This window comes from Eptatretus burgeri, chromosome 13 (assembly GCF_056783735.1).
Source record: "Eptatretus burgeri isolate ZD-2024b chromosome 13, Ebu_testis_v1, whole genome shotgun sequence".
In the NCBI taxonomy this organism is placed as follows: Eukaryota; Metazoa; Chordata; class Myxini; order Myxiniformes; family Myxinidae; genus Eptatretus; species Eptatretus burgeri.
The window spans coordinates 50,252,674-50,269,814 of NC_140973.1; the positions used below are offsets into that span (position 1 = coordinate 50,252,674).

A 17,141-nucleotide genomic window follows, 5' to 3' on the forward strand; every position below is an offset into this window, starting at 1 on the left:
ACATATTGGTGTTCGCCCCACGCACACGCTCGCACAGTTGTGCGAACGCGAGCGCTGCCGCCGTGCGTAATGGCCGAATCCCACGCACTGTATAGAGTGTGCTTGAAGGCAGACACGTATGCCACTCGCGAAACATGCATGGATTTATCCATAACGATGTACCTTCGGCCCTCGCTGACAGCAGCAGATTCTCCACGGATGGTGAACGTCTTCTCGTCTCTATGGCCAGCGAAGCTGGGATCGAGCCAGGGAATGTACAGTGCGGGCCGCGTTGATCGGCGCTGGTGGGACGCACGAGTGGGCAAGCGGGACTCTCGACCGGTTACCAGGGCATGGCCCGGGGGTTTTTGCGGGATGATTCGCGTGCCAATTTTGGTGGGGGCGATTCGTGTCATGTCGTGGGGTCGGAGCGAAATACGTTCGCTGTCTGGGATGACCTTGCCGGAAACAAAGTGAGGCGGTTATCTGGCCAAAGTTAGCGGGCCACGTGAGGAGTCGGGGCCCATCAGAGCGCCCGATTCAGGTGATGATGTTTCCTTTGGGGTGGCCCCTCCCCCCATGCTGTAAGTCCTATAAAGGTTGGAGCAGTCCCTCTGCTTTTCTCTTTCTCTCGCTCGATCTGGCCTTGCCCTCGTCCCTCGGTACGACACGCCTCCTGCTGTCTGGACTCTGCCTCATCTCCACCCACCCACCACTCCATCCACACACCATGAACTCCGCCTCTTTTCCACTCAAGCCCCTCCTTCACAAACACGGTCTCCACACGCTCTGCTGAAGCCAGAGACGACACGCCAGCTGTCGGGTGCCGCACTACGGAGCATTCCCCCCCCGAAACGTATTGGTGGCGCGTTCATGCAATCAAGAACAAAGGTACAGAGATCGTAGCTTCAACTCCTTTCCCTTCCTGGTTCAAAACTTTCTCTTCATCGGGTTTTCTGTGGCTGTGTGTGTGCGTGTGTGTGTGTGTGTGTGTGTGTGTGTGTGTGTGTGTGTGTGTGTCCTGGTGCCTGTCTAAGACTGCAGAAGATCGTTATCATTATTATTCTTTTTGCGTTATGTCTGCTCTGTGTCCACTTTTGTAAGTTGCTTGTTTATTTGCTGCACCACACTTCTCTCCCCTATCTCTGCACAACACACCCCAATAAATCCTGATCGTGCCACAAACCATTCCTCGCCCATTGTTAATAAATTATTGTTTGGAATGTTTCCTGCTCGTTTTTGTCTTTTCTTCCATTGATCCAGCATGGTCCGAATCCTAGTTTAGCTGGGACTTTATTCCCAACGATCTGTCCTTTTAGCCAGTATGTCCTTGGCAGTGTCGCTCAGCTGCATCCGATCCGGTAAAGTGATCTGGTCCAGTAGAGTGATCCAGTTCGGACAAGGCGTACCGAGGGCATGTTCCCAGGTAATTATACCACGTGATTAATTTGGTAACCCGATTAACCCATAGACGGGAGGACCCTAGGTCACGCGGTTGAGTTATTGGCGTCCACAGTCGGTTAAGTGACCCGCCGCGTCACGGAATTATCCGTGTGCGACGGCCTACAATTTTGGGGAGTCTGGTGGGAACCGAGATAGCTTCCCCCACCTAGTAGTCTTCTCACCCGACCCCCGGCCCGCAACAATATGTATGTGAAGTAAGAATAAATTTTGAAAACAAATCCATAATCCCCTCCTTCTCTTCCTCCTCCTCCCCCACTGCTTCCCCCCTTCAATTTGTATAAATTTAGCACATCTGTATTCACACAAAAAGCTAGACCAATAAAAATGCAGAAAACAAACACAAACTAGAATGGCACAAATACCTCCACCAGGTTGAACACTTTACGTTTTTTGTCCGACTGATGGGTCGGATCTGCATCCGGACATTAACCAAAATCGAATCAGTATGTTCTTGTCATCTACCCAACTCATCCACCGAGGATAGTCCATAACTGTTTGAGATATCGTGCTACATATCCTTTTTAGTCATAATCTCTCAATGGTGAAGAATCATTCAAAAAATTCTCGGATCCGGATCTTCACCAAAATCGAATCAATTTGTCCTTCTCACACACCCAACCTGTCCACCAAGACGTGTCCAAATTCGTCCTTAACTTTTTGAGAAATCCTGCTCACAGACAAACAGGGGTGAAAACATAACCTCTCCCTGCAAGCCCAACATATCTCTCTCAACTCTCACATACGTGTCCTGCACCACGATGTACTGATGTGGGATCAGTCCATCCACTCCATTGTGTCGACCCTCCCACCAGTCAGCTGAGGCACGGGAGTGCAGTAGGAGAGATGCGCCCTTCTTGAAGCTGAGCTCACGTGCTGTGCGGCCGACGTAGTCAAACTTGGCGATGGCCTCAATGGGCTCAGACTCTGTCACAATTTCATAACAAGTGTTGGATTTTGAAAGAGAATTCACGTACATTACATAGTTAAACCTTACCAGTTTCTTTTCTTCAAGAATCGAAAACGAATCTTCAAATTTTAAACAATTTGTTCAATCATTCACACAAAAAGTGCAAAATTTAATATTCTTTTTTTATTATGTTACATTTAAATGACCCTAAGCGAATGCAAATCAGGTGTGTGTGTGTGTGTGTGTGTGTGTGTGTGTGTGTGTGTGTGTGTGTGTGTGTGTGTGTGTGTGTGTGTGTGTGTGTGTGTGTGTGTGTGTGTGTGTGTGTGTGTGTGTGTGCGTGTGCGTCTATTGACTTTTCGTTATCATGGAAAACGGACGGATTCACGGAATTGAAGACTTGAGACGGGGGGGGGGGGGTGGGAAAGCGGAATAATACCATATATAATTTGAGCGGAATAATACCAGATATCATTTGGCTTGTGTGTTTGTCTTCGTGTGTTGATGTGTGTAAGTTTGACTCGTATACACTCCTCAACTTCTGGACAAAATGAATTGAAATTTGGTGGATGTACTTGGGGTGTAACTGGGAAGGTTTTAGGCATTTAAAAATAAATCATAGTCAAGGGGGTTTGGGAGGTGTTTGCAAATTCTTTATTCCAAATGTGTACTGTATAGCACCACTCGGTGTTAGTGGTGGGAGAGGGTACTACAAGTCAGCTGTTGGACGTCGTAGTCAAGATCAATTTAGTTTAAAGTGCCACGTTCCATCGATCCGGTTTGCACATTTTTCCCATCTGGTATATTTGTAAAATTAATTTTATTATTCCCCGCATTTTGTGTCATCCTGATGGCAAAATCCTCCACAGTCCAGGGGCACTGTGGAGGATTTTAGTTGTAGATACTTGAAGAAAATGGTATATTTCCATGGATAACACAAAACAGAATTTAGGTCTTTTATGGAATGCACAATCGAACAGTGTCCTAATGTATACATATACATTCCTGAATTAGAAAATGAAAGCATTAAAGGCACACGGTAAAGGATGAATACTTTTTTTCAATTTACCATATAAAACCACTTCTAACCAGCCCAGTTTATATCGTTGTGATATCAGCAAAATATTAATTTGAAATTATTGACCAAAATGGTGGCAAAAAAAGAAGATCCGCATCCAGTGGTTGAAGTCCGATCTGAAGGTGGCATCAGTACAAACAAACAAACATCGGAAAATTTTGATCAAGGCAAATTTAAATCATGAATCATTGAGAGATCTCGTAAACCTGCTTCCCCAACTGCAGTTCATTACCATCATCACTCGAACGAGGCTCCATGTCCTGGTCGGTTTCTTCGGGAATAACCGACTCGGTAATAACATCACTACAAGGAAAAAATAACAGTAATTGAAGCAAATCTTTAGGATACACTTCAGATAAGCGTATTTTTTGCTAAATAAATTATTCTATGTCGGAGATGCACTCTGAAATGCAGAGGGCCTGGTAAAAAGACCAACTAAAAATATTCCAAGCATTCTGACCTGGCGACCTGTGCAAATCAAATTAAAATATTGTATAAAAGGTGTCACACCAGAAGTCTTCTCCCATCATGCACTTCTCATAGATGGGGCCCAGAATTTCATGTGGACCAGGAAACACAGCTTCATGTAGCTGGATAATGCTCTTCATAAGCTCATTCACTGGTGCTTGGCATGACACCTGGTCCTCGCTATCAGGCACTGGCATCAACGTTGGTCCAAAGCACACAGCCAGGTTGTAGGCATCCATCATGTTTTCATCACTGAACTGGGACAAACTGAATGTGGATACAACAGCAAGAGAAGGTACAAGATAAGATGACTATCGTTATGCCAATTTCTTAATCAAATACCATCACAATGAATGGAAGAAATACTGTTCAAAATGTGATTCATAGACACTTGAAGTGACAGCAATGATGTCGTTATGAAAATTAAAAAAAATCCTCATACACAGTGAGCGGCCCTTTTGCTGACAACATGATGTTTATTTATTTATGTTTGAAGTTCAGGGAAGAGTGAAAAAATAGAGGGTGGTAGGTAAGCTCCGTCAGTATCGAGAGAGAGAGAGAGAGAGAGAGAGAGAGAGAGAGAGAGAGAGAGAGAGAGAGAGAGAGAGAGAGAGAGAGAGAGAGAGAGAGAGAGAGAGAGAGAGAGAGATAGAGAGTGAGTTATGAGAGGGGGAGAGGGGTGGGAGAGGGAGAGTTGTGGGAGGGGAGAGGGGTGGGAGAGGGAGAGTTGTGGGAGGGAGAGAGGCAGAGTTGTGGGAGGGGAGAGGGAGAGTTGTGGGAGGAGGGAGAAGTGGAAAAGAAAGAGACAGAGACAGAGACAGAGACAGAGACAGAGAGAGAGAGAGAGAGAGAGAGAGAGAGAGAGAGAGAGAGAGAGAGAGAGAGAGAGAGAGAGAGAGAGAGAGAGAGAGAGAGAGAGAGAGAGAAAGAGAGAGAAAGAAATTCTGGCAGATGTGACACCCAGTTTTACGTCCATTCGAGAGATGGCACAAACACTGATGAATCACCCTGCCTGTGAAACACCAGGATGACAGTTTATAGCTGGGTCGGGATTTAAACCCAGGCTAGACAGCTTAGAGCAATTTACATACCTTTTGGCCATCCTGCCGTGGTGTCGGGATTCATTGCTTTGTAACCACTGAAAACATTTTTCAATTTTCTCTTGAACTCATCGTTCACTTGTCCTGTTGCTTTACTCATTCTAATGAATCTAATCGTTTAATTTATTTTGCCTTCCTAACTCCAGGGATGTCCCAATGGAGAACCGAGCTGCGGTATCGCCATGGAAGCCTGTAGAGATGGAAGCTTGTTGAGTGCTCGCCAGATGGCTTAAGCACTCAAGCAAGCACTCCAACAAAATGGTTGAAGAAAGTTTTTTTAAAAACCAAACGTTGAATTATTTTTATTTGCATCCATCTCTGTTGAAGTGACGGGTCGTATAATGAACGCAAATCACACGAAAAGGGGAAATGTGTAAAATAAAATTGCACAACATTTTCAGCGGGTGAGCCACCTCCAGAGGCACTGCATGACACGGAGGGGTCTAACGCAGATGGGTGGGGCCTGAACTTTTTACGTCGATCAATGTATTCAGAGTGGGCCGATGTATTCATTATTTGGGGCCGATGAACCTGGAGGTCATTTGGTGCCACACCATGCAGTATAATCGATGTATCTGCTTAACAGCGAAAGAAGAGGACCACTCCAAAGAACCTATCCATTTGCATGGAACAGTGCAACTTTCACTTTGGATCCCCATTTGACAAAATGTCTTTTTTACTTACGAAATCTAAAGATCACACAGTGTCTTTACAAATTTCTTCCCCAACGAAATCTAAAGATTTCGTAAGGATATTGATCAGTTCCGTTTCTGTTTGTTTGTTTGTGTGTTTGTTTGTGTGCATGTTTGTGTGTTTGTTACTTACGAAATCTAAGGATTTCGTAAGTATATTGATGCCTTCCGTTTCTGTTTGTTTGTTACTTACGAAATCTAAAGATTTCGTAAGTTTATTAATGACCCGTTTCTGTTAGTTTGTTTGTTTGTTTGTTTGTAGGCACGATAATTCGAGAACGGAAGAAGCTACCAATGTCAAATTACACCACGTGATTCAGGAGGGTGATGGCTAGTGCTGATTAGATTTTGGTCAAAATCGGTCAAAGGTCAAAGTCACAGTGAGGTCAAACATTCGATTTATGATGGTTTGGTTCAGAATCATCGTAGAAACTTCTGGTTTGCATCTACCTTCTCTAGAGACAGCTTTTATTAGACAAGATCAGAGCCTTTTATTAGCCTTCTCCCAATTATCAGCAAGGTGATGGAATCCATCATCGCCTCAGATATGAAATCCTTCCTCTTCTCCAATGGCTTGATTTCCAATCATCAATTTGGTTTCAGACCAGGTCACTCTACCCTGGATATGCTGCTTCTGCTCTCCCATCAATGGATGGAGGTCCTCAATGCCAGACAGGAAATCCGAGCCGTATCCCTGGACATATCACGTGCTTTTGACACAGTCTGGCACCCTGCACTACTCACCAAACTCTCTTCCCATGGTATTCAAGGCCATCTCCACTCATGGCTCGCAGACTTCCTCTCCTGTCGCAGTCAACGTGTGGCCCTAAATGGAGTTCTTTCATCCCCTCTTCCTGTGCAGGCTGGAGTTCCTCAAGGTAGCGTTCTGGGCCCTGTTCTTTTTCTGGTTTTCATCAATGATCTCTCGGACTCTCTGGAAAATCCTCTATTTCTCTTTGCCGACGACTCCACCCTCTGCCGTACCATCTGTCATCCCTCAGACCGGCAAGCAGCAGCTTCTTCACTCACTGCAGATCTGGATAAAATCACAAACTGGTCCAACACGTGGAACATGTCTTTCAATCCAGACAAATCTCACACTCTCACTATGTCTCTTCGAAAGGACCGTTTACAAAACCCCCCCATCTACTTTCTCAACAATCCTCTGGAAGAAGTCTTTTCTTTCAAGCTTCTAGGTCTCACTATCTGCCATGACCTTTCCTGGGAAAGTCACATTTCCAACCTCGCCTCAAAAGCCAGTCGCCGACTGGGAATCCTCCGTCGTGCTAAGTCCTTCCTCGGCCCTCTTGAGCTCCTGACCACTTACAAAGCTTTTGTCCGTAGCCTGATGGAGTACTGCTCTCCCCTCTGGGCTGGTGCTCCTGCCTCCCACCTTTCTCGGCTTCACGCTGTCGAAACCAGGGCATTTAAGATCATCGGCATCTCCCGCAATGAAGCTGAGTCTTTGGGCCTCTCACTCAATCACCGCAGGTTGGTCGGTGGTCTTTCTGTCTTCTACCGACTCCTCTCCAGCCTTGCCCCCCTGCTCTCTCTGCGATTTGTCCCCACCACATTTCCACAGGGCGCTCAAGGTCCGCCAACAACCCCCTTCTGGTAAAACTACCAAAATCACGAATCACTGCTCATCTTCACTCTTTCATTCCTCTTTTTTCCCGCCTTTGGAATAAACTTCCTCACTCTATTCTTTCCCATTCTTCCCTCCAGGCTTTCAAAACAGCTGTTCACCACCACCTCTTATCTTCCCCCATCCAAATCCTCGATCTTTTCTACCCCCGATAATCCACCCAAGCCCACTTCCTTCATTTCTCCTGCTTTCCTTCCTGAAAGTCCCTGAAATGTCCATCTTCTCTTCGCCATGTTCCCCGTCCCATCCCCATCCCTCTCCCTTCCACAGTTCACCTAATGTGTCTGTTCCCCACTGTTTTGTCCCTTCCACTCCCGCCCCTCTTGTCTCATGCCTCCTTGCTGTGAGTTGTGTGTTTGCTCTCATACGAGCCTCGACCAAGGTATACAAAAAAAAAAAAAAAAAAAAAAAAAAAAGAGGTCAAGTTGACGATTTCGTAAGTACCAGTCAATGACTGCTTGTTTGTTTGTTTGTAGGCACGATAACTCGAGAACGGAAGAAGCTACCAATGTCAAATTTCACCACGTGATTCAGGAGGGTGATGGCTAGCGCTGATTAGATTTTGGTCAAAATCGGTCAAAGGTCAAGGTCACAGTGAGGTCAAACATAATTCTGTAAATTAATGTGGAGAAATGGAGTATTTTTGCTTCGCTCGACGTTACGAGTTCGTTTCAACTTCGATTTTAATTTTGTCTTCGGTTTTTGCGATCGCTTAGGACGCTTAAAACTCGGTTGTCGAAATTCTGGTAAAAATCGGATGTTTTGGAGACCTTTAAGATTGTATAAAAAATATTTCACTCGCGCGTCACGGGTCGTCCCATGATGCAGTGCGCTCGAGCAGACGCATCGTTGAGTCACGTTAAGGTTTTCCGTGTGCGCACTGACGGTGTTTTCGATAAAGATGGTGTTTAAAATTCATTTTTTATCCCAATAAAAGTTATCGTCGCATGCCTGACTCGCTGAGCCGTCGGATTATGTAAAGATTGTTGGTGGATGGCCGAATATTACGGTTTTGTGACTTTGATAAAATAATATTGAATAATTGCGTGGAGAAATGGAGATTTTTGCTTCGCTCGACGTTACGAGTTCGTTTTAACTTCGATTTTAATTTTGTCTTCAGTTTTTGTGATCGCTTAGGATGCTTAAAACTCGGTTGTCGAAATTCTGGTAAAAATCGGATGTTTTGGAGACGTTTTAAGATTGTGTAAAAAATATTTCACTCGCGCGTCACGGGTCGTCACGTGGTGCAGTGCACTTGAGCAGAGGTGGCGTTGATCAGGTAAAGGTTTTGCGTGTGCGCGCTGACGGTGTTTTCGATAAAGATGGTGTTTAAAAGTCATTTTTTATCCCAATAAATGTTATCGTCGAATGCCTGACTCGCTAAGCCGTCGGATTATGTAAAGATTGTTGGTGGATGGCCGGATATTACGGTTTTGTGACTTTGATAAAATAATATAAAATAATTGCGTGGAGAAATGGAGATTTTTGCTTCGCTCGACGTTACGATTTTTGATGGTTTGGTACAGAATCATCGTAGAAACTTCTGGTTTGCGTCGCTACCTTCTCGAGAGACAGCTTTTATTCGACAAGGTCAGAGGTCAAGTTGACGATTTCGTAAGTACCAGTCTATGACTGCTTGTTTGTCTGTCTGTCTCTGTCTGTTTCTTACCCCCCACCCTCCTCCCAACCCCCACAATCAATAATTGCACGAGTTGCCTGGCATCTGCCATTATAAATGACTGCGTCTCCTGGCTCCTTTGGTTTTGGTTCATTATTGAATGATTTCAGTAATTGTATAAAATGAGCAAATCACTCAGCTGGCCAGCAATATTTACAGCCAATTATCAGGGTAATACAGCAACTTTTTTCTGCCAGTCATGTGCTGGAACTACCTAGAACCTCGTGAAGTTGGCTGTGTTGTTCACCATAGGCGTAGTTGGGGAAGAAATTTGTAAAGACACTGTGTGATCTTCAATGTCCACCAAGAAAATAAGGGATGTCCCACGCATTAATGCAATGTACTGCCTGTGCAACACCAGGATGAGAGTTTACACTTGAATTGAGAATAAAGCACAAGGTAGACAGTCCAAAGGTAAGTACATGACCTCATGAGAGATCTTGCAGGACCACAGAAACTGTCTATCCATATCACTTTCATTAGAGATTGCATAAATATTACTTTAATAATAGAGTTACATTAAGCCTGGTGTTGGCTTAGTGGTTAGGGTGGTGGCTTGGGATCCCAGGGTCCTGAGTTCAAGTCCTGTTGGCTGCTGAATCAACACCAGGGGGTTGACTCAGCCTGTCATCCTTCCGAGGTCGGCGAAATGAGTGCCAGTGTACTGGTCCCGGTGTATGCCCCGGTTAGAATAGGTGTACCATATCCCTGTGTGTCGTAAGAGGCGACCAGGGTTGGCGTCAGGAAGGGCATCCGGCCATAAAAACATTGCCTCAAAAAAAAAAGCCAAACCCCTGCACAGCAGGGAAAAATGGCTGTAAAAACGGTCATTTTATATATAATAGAGTTACATTAATGGCAATTAATTCAGATTTGTATTAATAGTGTGGGAAGGAGGGGAGGGCAGAGAGGGAAAGGGCAGATAATTTGAAGGGGAAAAAAAGTAAGGATCAGCATATTCGAGTGAAAAATTATTTAAAAAATAAACACCATTGCTGTGATGAAAATGAAGCCATTAGAAGCTGTGTTCAACCAATTAATTTATACTACTGTAGAAAGTGCATGTTCAAGGAGTGAAAAAGTAAATTGTGATGATACTCACTGGTTAAGGAAGGCAAAGAGGTAGCGCATGACAACAATGACAGAAGGAGGCAAGGTCAAGATGACCTTATGGATGCTAAGTGCCCTCTCGTAAGAATTCTCCAATTCTGCCATGCAATTCACACACAAGCCCAGAGTAAGCATCGATTGATACAAACTTTAGATACAACAAGAACAAAAAGAGTGTGTCCAATCCAAAAACTTGGACACTTAGCGTAAGTAACAGCCCTTGACTACTGTTGAAGACATTGTGGTAACAATCATTGCCTCGGCTATTACAAACTATATGAAGACGACTCTGTGAGATAGTGCAGAAAATGCCATCTTCATATTTGTTGATGCATCTCAAACAGGCTCAATGGAAAAGAGAAATATATATATATATATATATATATATATATATATATATATATATATATATATATATATATATATATATTATATAAAACAGCCTATGTGTGAACGTCTTTATAGTTCTTGAGGAATTCTGGGAAGGGTTTGAAACAGCGTAGCGCTTACTTTGTGTTGGTCTTCTTGGGTTGCTTTACACAGCTTCTTCGGCTGTAGGAGTATGGGAGTGGTCAATTATTTATATAATCCTAGCCACCTGGGTTTAGTTGAATAGGTGAGAGCTGATTGGCTATTCCTTCCATTCACAGCTGAGAGATGTGGGTGGGTCTTGTGTGTGTGTGTGTGTGTGTGTGTGTGTGTGTGTGTGTGTGTGTGTGTGTGTGTGTGTGTGTGTGTGTGTGTGTGTGTGTGTTTGTGTGTGTATATGTATATATATATATATATATATATATATATATATATATATATATATATATATATATTTCCTCTTTTCAGCAATGCATACCAATGAGGCTCCCAAGCATGTACCATGTGCAAATGTTTAAAGCAGTCAATATATGAATGATGAAGAAAGACCCACCCACATCTTTCACCTGTGAATGGAGGGAATAACCTTCACCTGTGAATGTAGGCTTGGGAGCCTCATTGGCATGCATTTCTGTCTGCGCTGTCGCTGATGATTCACCAATAAGTGATAAACCTGGTCCGGCAGCTGAGGGGATGTGCAGCATTGGGATTCTCATGTGTGTACTATTTGTATGTCTTTACAGCTGTGGAGGAACTCTGGGAAAGGTTTGAAACAGCAAAGGGCTTACCTTGGTAACCTTTCTTGGTTGCTTCATACAGCTTCTTCAACTTGGAGAGCATGGGAGGAGTGAATTTATTTATATAATCCTAGCCATCTGGGTTTAATTGATTAGGTGAGAGTTAATTAGTTATTCACTCAAATTACAGGTGAGAGACATGATTGGGTCTTGTTATTTGTATGTTGACTGCTCTCAGCATCGCACATGGTACATCATTGGGAGCCTCGGAGGTGTGCGTATCTGTCTACACTGTCGCTGAAGTCTTGCTGTACATGATGAAACTGGTCTGGTTGCTGAAGGGTTGTGTGGCAGTGGGACTCTCATGTATGTTCTACTCATGAATGTCTGCAGTTGTAGAGGATCCCAGGTATGGTTTGAAAGAGCAAAGGGCTTACCTTGTATATCAGCTGTGGCAATAGCGGGATGGAGTGGCCTTTCTTTTTTTTTATTGTATTATGAGACCCATGAGAGCATGAGAGCAATGTATATTTCTCTTAATTTAAGCAAAACTGATGAACCATGCCAATCACAGCAATCCCCATGCAGATCAACAGTTTTGACAATGTACAAAAAAATGCAGGTCTTTTCTGAGAATTATGTCAACATGCAAGTACCAGCAACTTACGGACACAAGCAATGAAGTCTGAGAATTTTTCTCTGGGAAATAATGGGTTTTTGAGTCCACGAAAATAAAGCTTTAGGACCCCAGCCACAGAATCAATGTCATGCATGTTGTGATCATCAGCCAGCGGGTCTTCTCCTGTGGTGTAGAGCCACACAGCACACTCCAACAATCAGCACAATATTTATCCCACAGTATCCATGAAGCACACACTGCAACATACAAATCCCCCATGATATAAAAAATGTTTTTGAAAAGCCAAAGATGAAAAGTCAGCACCATCTGCCAGATATATAATAATGGTAAAATAATTCCCTCAGTCACCATAGGTGGACAGAGGTTATGTTTTCAACCCTATTTGTTCGTCTGTTTGCCTGTGAGCAGGATATCTCAAAAAGTGTTGGACGAAACTTGGTGGACAGGTTGGGTATATGACAAGGATGAATTTATTAGATTTTGTTAAGGATCAGGATACAGATACTAGACTTTTCTTGAGCGATTCTTCACAATTGAGAGACAGGGCCAAAAGCAATATATAGCGTGATAGGTTTGGATGGGTTATGACAAAGCTCGGTGGAGGAGTTGGACAGTCGGTGACAAGAACAAGCCGACCAGATTTTGGTTCAAATCCAGATGCTGATCCGGCCCATCATTGGGATACAAAACATATACTGTTCAGCCTAGCAGAGGTATGCACTCCACTGAGTGCCGTTCTCGTTCAACATTCTGATGAAGGCATGAACAATTTTAGATCATAAATCTACACTAGCTGTTTACCCACCCTACCGGTGGGTAAAAAAGGTAAACTTCCATTAATTAGATGAAGAATGGCAATTTAATTTAAGATGATTAAGAAATAAGCACAACCATGGCAGAGGCAATAACTATATACTTAATATATAGACACAAATATAGTCAATATGCCCATTACCGTACAGTATATGAATGATCTGTGCACTCATAAATTGTAGGCCTATGTGCTCATAGCAGGACAGTGGCCATTTTCATATACGTACTGTACATGTGGCAAAAGGAGGTCATGTGATTCTTGGTCAGTAAACTTATCTAATACATATGAAAGCTAGTTTGTTTTTGGACTATGTATCGACTATGTATGGACGATTGGACTACGTGTGTATGTATTTGCTGACGGACTGCCTTCGCCCTATTGTTGGTCAGCTAGCCCGACTCTACCCACAATCAAAATCATGTGCCGCCATTTTGTGAAGCAGCATAGGCCTCAGGTGTCAGTCAGTCCAGGGCTCAGTGTTATCCCAGGTATACAAACACGATGAATTACATATGCACAAAGGCAGTACACATGTTTTTGTTGTTTTTATTATTTCCAGGACTGATCGCTGCAGCGATTTGTGGCTTTATACATCGACCAAATAAAGGGATGGACTTATTATCTCATAAATGAAAGCTTTTCGATGTAATTTCCGTTTTAGCCTGACCTTATCAAGGCTGAAAAATGTGAAAATATCGAAGGATTTTCCTTGATACATGTAATTCAAAGAAAGAGATGATCAGCTCTTTGCTCGTGTTATATTGTTGCTGCAGTTGAAGTTGTTGTTTTGACGATCACATCTGTTGAGGCAATGTGTGATGAAAGCCTGATGCTGGCTGAACGGTTGAGGTGTCTGGCTTAGGTTCTTGAGTTTGAGCCCCAGTTGTGCTCCTATATATCCTATATATCCGTCCAATCACGCCACAGAGAGCGACTTTCCCACGGCACCCCGGCCAATGGGGTTGAGATTGCAAAAGAAAGCGACTTTCCCACGACGCCCCGTCCAATGAGGGTGGAGAGTGCCTCAGACGGCGATTTGCTCATCCCGGAGGAAAAAGAAATATATAGGAACGCCAAGCTGAGGTTGTGGTCATGGTCGTCGTGGTGGTCATCATCATCGTGTTGTGGGTTTGAGTCCCGCCGGCTGGCTGGTTCATCTGGTCCTGGGTCGTCGTCGCCTCTGACCTTCTCCTTGGTCTTGGTCGATTGGTGCATGGCCGGTTGGAGAGCGCGGTACCTGGTGCTTGGAGCGGCATCGTGTTGCGAGTTCGAGTCCCGCCAAGCCGGATTGTTGAAGACCACACGAGGTGGACAGGTCCAAGCACAGGCTCTGGTCTCCAGCTCACCTGTCCTCGAGCTGGAAGCCTTCAATAAAGAACCGACGGGGTCCATTTCTGTGTGTGTGTGTGTGTGTGTGTGTGTGTGTGTGTGTGTGTGTGTGTGTGTGTGTGTGTGTGTGTGTGTGTGTGTGTGTGTGTGTGCCCGTCTTTAAGTAGCAACTGTATAAGTGCTTGTGTGTAAATTTGCATTTCTTATAGTCGTGATAGCTCTGCTCTTTGTGTGTTCCCTTCCACATATTGTTAATAAATACCCCTATTGGTGAATGTACCAGCTCGTTTCTGTGTTTCTATCATTGGTTTGCCACGCTGCGAACGGGAACTAGGAGGCCTCATTGCTGCTGAAATCGTGCAATCGGCCCGGCAGGAATCTGGTACTCTCCGCTCGGGGTACGGCTCGGATCCGGCTCGGTAACGGCCCAGATCGCGCAGATCCTGCCGAGGGTGAATTTCCCCGGTAGTTTGGACGACGTGGGTATTTAAGTAAATTGAAATTGGCAGTCGACCCCATCCCACGCGGTCGACCTATTGGCGATCTTCGGTCTGATAAGGAACCCATCAGCTCCGGAGTTATCCGGGGTGACGACCTATAAATTCTGAGGGTTCGGTGGAGCCGACTCCACTGCTCCATCAAGCGGTCATGCTCGCCACCGAAACTCGGCCCCGCAACAGTATTACTTATTGCAAATAATTAATCAGACATAATAGCCTGGTGTGGGCTTAGTGATTCGGGTGGCTGGTATGGGATCTTACAGTCCTGAGTTCAAGCCCTGTTGGCTGCTGAATTAACACCAGGTGGGGTTGACTCAGCCTGTCATCCTTCTGAGCTCAGTGAAATGAGTCCCAGTGTACTGATATAGGGGCATTGTATCAGTGGCATAGTTGTGACCCAACAAAATGATAGCTATCTGGCAGCCAAACTGCCATACACAAGAAAAGATTGGACATAATTAATAACTTTGTGTCTATTGTAATCCTCTCTGTTGTGTCGAGTTTTGTGCACCCATCATTTTGACAGGCTTGTCCCCCTAGTGTATAGATAATACCGGTACTAAAAAAAAAATTATGCACATTATACATATATTTATATTATGCACAGTAAAAACAAATAAAAATAGTTGCATAAGCTCTGCTTATTTGGTGCCCTACGATCCGTAGGATTGCACTGCAGCCAATCACAGGGACGGAATTCAATTAATCAATTTTATCAACAATTAAAAGCTTCACAACAAACAATTCTGCTGACATAATGTTTTCCTTAAAGTATTATTTTACAATTTTATTTGAAGAAGAAATATTACAAAGGACAAAGGAAAGACTTCAAAAAGCTTTCACCTTTCTCAAACTCGTCTTTTATTTCATTCACTTCGGCTTGTGACCCAGGAACACGAAATATCCCTTGGTGTTGCAGTCCTGTGCAAAGAAACACATATAAAAATAAAAATATCTAAATAAATAAGCAGCTTCACCATGGCTGCAGAAGATGACATAGCCAACACATAGCCTTTGAAACCATAACTGTAATGTCAGCCAAGATGTCTTGGTCTCACCACAGAGGTTTATGAAACGAATACAGCTTTCGACGACAAGTGGTACAGCTTGACCAGAGTCCTGCAAACAGAATTCCGATATGCAATCAGAGGCCGAACAAACCTCCATAAATGAGATCCTTTTAACAGCGCTCAACAGATGATGAGCAGTATTTCTGAAGCTTATGTTCTGTGCAGATTGTATGCATTTTGCATTAGGGCAGAGAGACATGTAAAGTTTATGGTCCAGGTATCAGTGTTGGCCTCACACAAACCATGGTTTCGTTATTTTTGTGCATGGGCCAAAATAATTTAGTTTGATGAAGAACAGAAGTTAAATGCAAGACTTACAATTACATAAAATTTTGACGTTATCTTTTGGTGCTCAAACATAAAAGCACAACAAAAATAGTCAAATTTTGGCAAAAGTCCAACAATCCTGCAGTGTTTTGTTGTGAGGAACAAATAATTAAAGGGAACATAATATGTGTGTGACCTAAATGGTGCAAGCAGGTGAAAGCGAACAAACATGTTCAAAGCAGCAAGTGGCAGGAAGAAACACAAAAAGGAAAATGGATGCAGAGAAGCGTTAGAGCCAAGGATGAATGAGCAGGATACCCTAAAAGCAAGGCTACCTGATGCCTGGAACGAAGTGTCCTCTTCACACTGCAGGCAGAGTGTTAGACAGCAAATTAGGCCCACATGCCAAGTACCAAGTGAGTGAGCAAGAGACAGAATAAAAGAGAGGGAAAGGGGAAATTAAAAAGTTTGCCCAGGAAGCGCATCTGCCCTCGCGGAACCTCAATTTTCCTGTGGCTCACAATTTGGAATGCAGGAAAGGAGGGCTCAGTATTAGTTTCATGAGAAAAGCAGAGGAAGGATTGATGGGACAAAACAAGACAGCAGTGCCAGGAAGAGCGTGCTCAAACCAGAGGTGAGCAATGCTTGGCATACAAAAAGACCGGAGCTGATTATGAATGTACTCCGAGGGATGCCGGTGAGGGCAGGTGCCTGCTTTACAAGTACCTTGACGTAAGTTTCCAAATCGCCATTAAATAATTTGACATTAAACACCGAACGCGGTCTAGGCTTCCTGACTCTCTGCATTGTAGATGTAGACATCCTGAAAATGACAAAATGCAAAGAATAAAAAAGAATATATATAAGAGGCTAATATGACATCACAAGAATGCAACTAAGCTTTTGTGGTGTTTGAATCCGGAGTTCTGCCATCTTTTTGCTGCACGACAGAAAACAGCAGTAACGCAACAGGTATGGATAGTATGAAATGCATTTCTGGGTACATAGGCATGCATTGTGAGAGCAAAATTAAACGAAGCCATTTGTGTGCAATCTATCAATAAAGAAGTTTTTAAACTCAGAAATGAACATCTTGCTCTGGGATTGTCATGGGGGAACAAAAAAAAACTCAGTTGAGTCACTTATGAATGTTTGTCAAGGGGAAATCTGTCTGCCTACATGTCAGGTGGTTCCAGTCCACACTTGTAGTGGACTCTTGATGGAATATGAATTGGCCAGCAAGTCACTCGGTTGTAAAACGAGCTGTTAAAATAACTATGGGGATGAAAATGAG

The 17,141-nt window shown here is 43.8% G+C and overlaps 1 protein-coding gene across 3 annotated transcripts in view; it reads right to left on the reverse strand.

The window, feature by feature from the left end:
• LOC147014442 (SLIT-ROBO Rho GTPase-activating protein 1-like) overlaps nucleotides 1-17,141 on the reverse strand; it is a 161,790-nt gene that overhangs the window by 9,949 nt on the left and 134,700 nt on the right. For 2 of the 3 annotated variants that reach the window (XM_085850628.1, XM_085850630.1), the window contains 8 exons: nucleotides 16,574-16,670; nucleotides 15,569-15,629; nucleotides 15,354-15,431; nucleotides 11,895-12,029; nucleotides 10,114-10,219; nucleotides 3,939-4,163; nucleotides 3,661-3,731; nucleotides 2,187-2,367 (listed from right to left, as the gene is read on the reverse strand). In XM_085850628.1, coding sequence (XP_085706754.1) covers nucleotides 2,187-2,367; nucleotides 3,661-3,731; nucleotides 3,939-4,163; nucleotides 10,114-10,219; nucleotides 11,895-12,029; nucleotides 15,354-15,431; nucleotides 15,569-15,629; nucleotides 16,574-16,670 — 954 coding nt within the window. Of the gene's footprint in view, nucleotides 1-2,186; nucleotides 2,368-3,660; nucleotides 3,732-3,938; nucleotides 4,164-10,113; nucleotides 10,220-11,894; nucleotides 12,030-15,353; nucleotides 15,432-15,568; nucleotides 15,630-16,182; nucleotides 16,214-16,573; nucleotides 16,671-17,141 lie in introns of all 3 variants that reach the window. The other variant, XM_085850629.1, reaches the window with a different exon arrangement.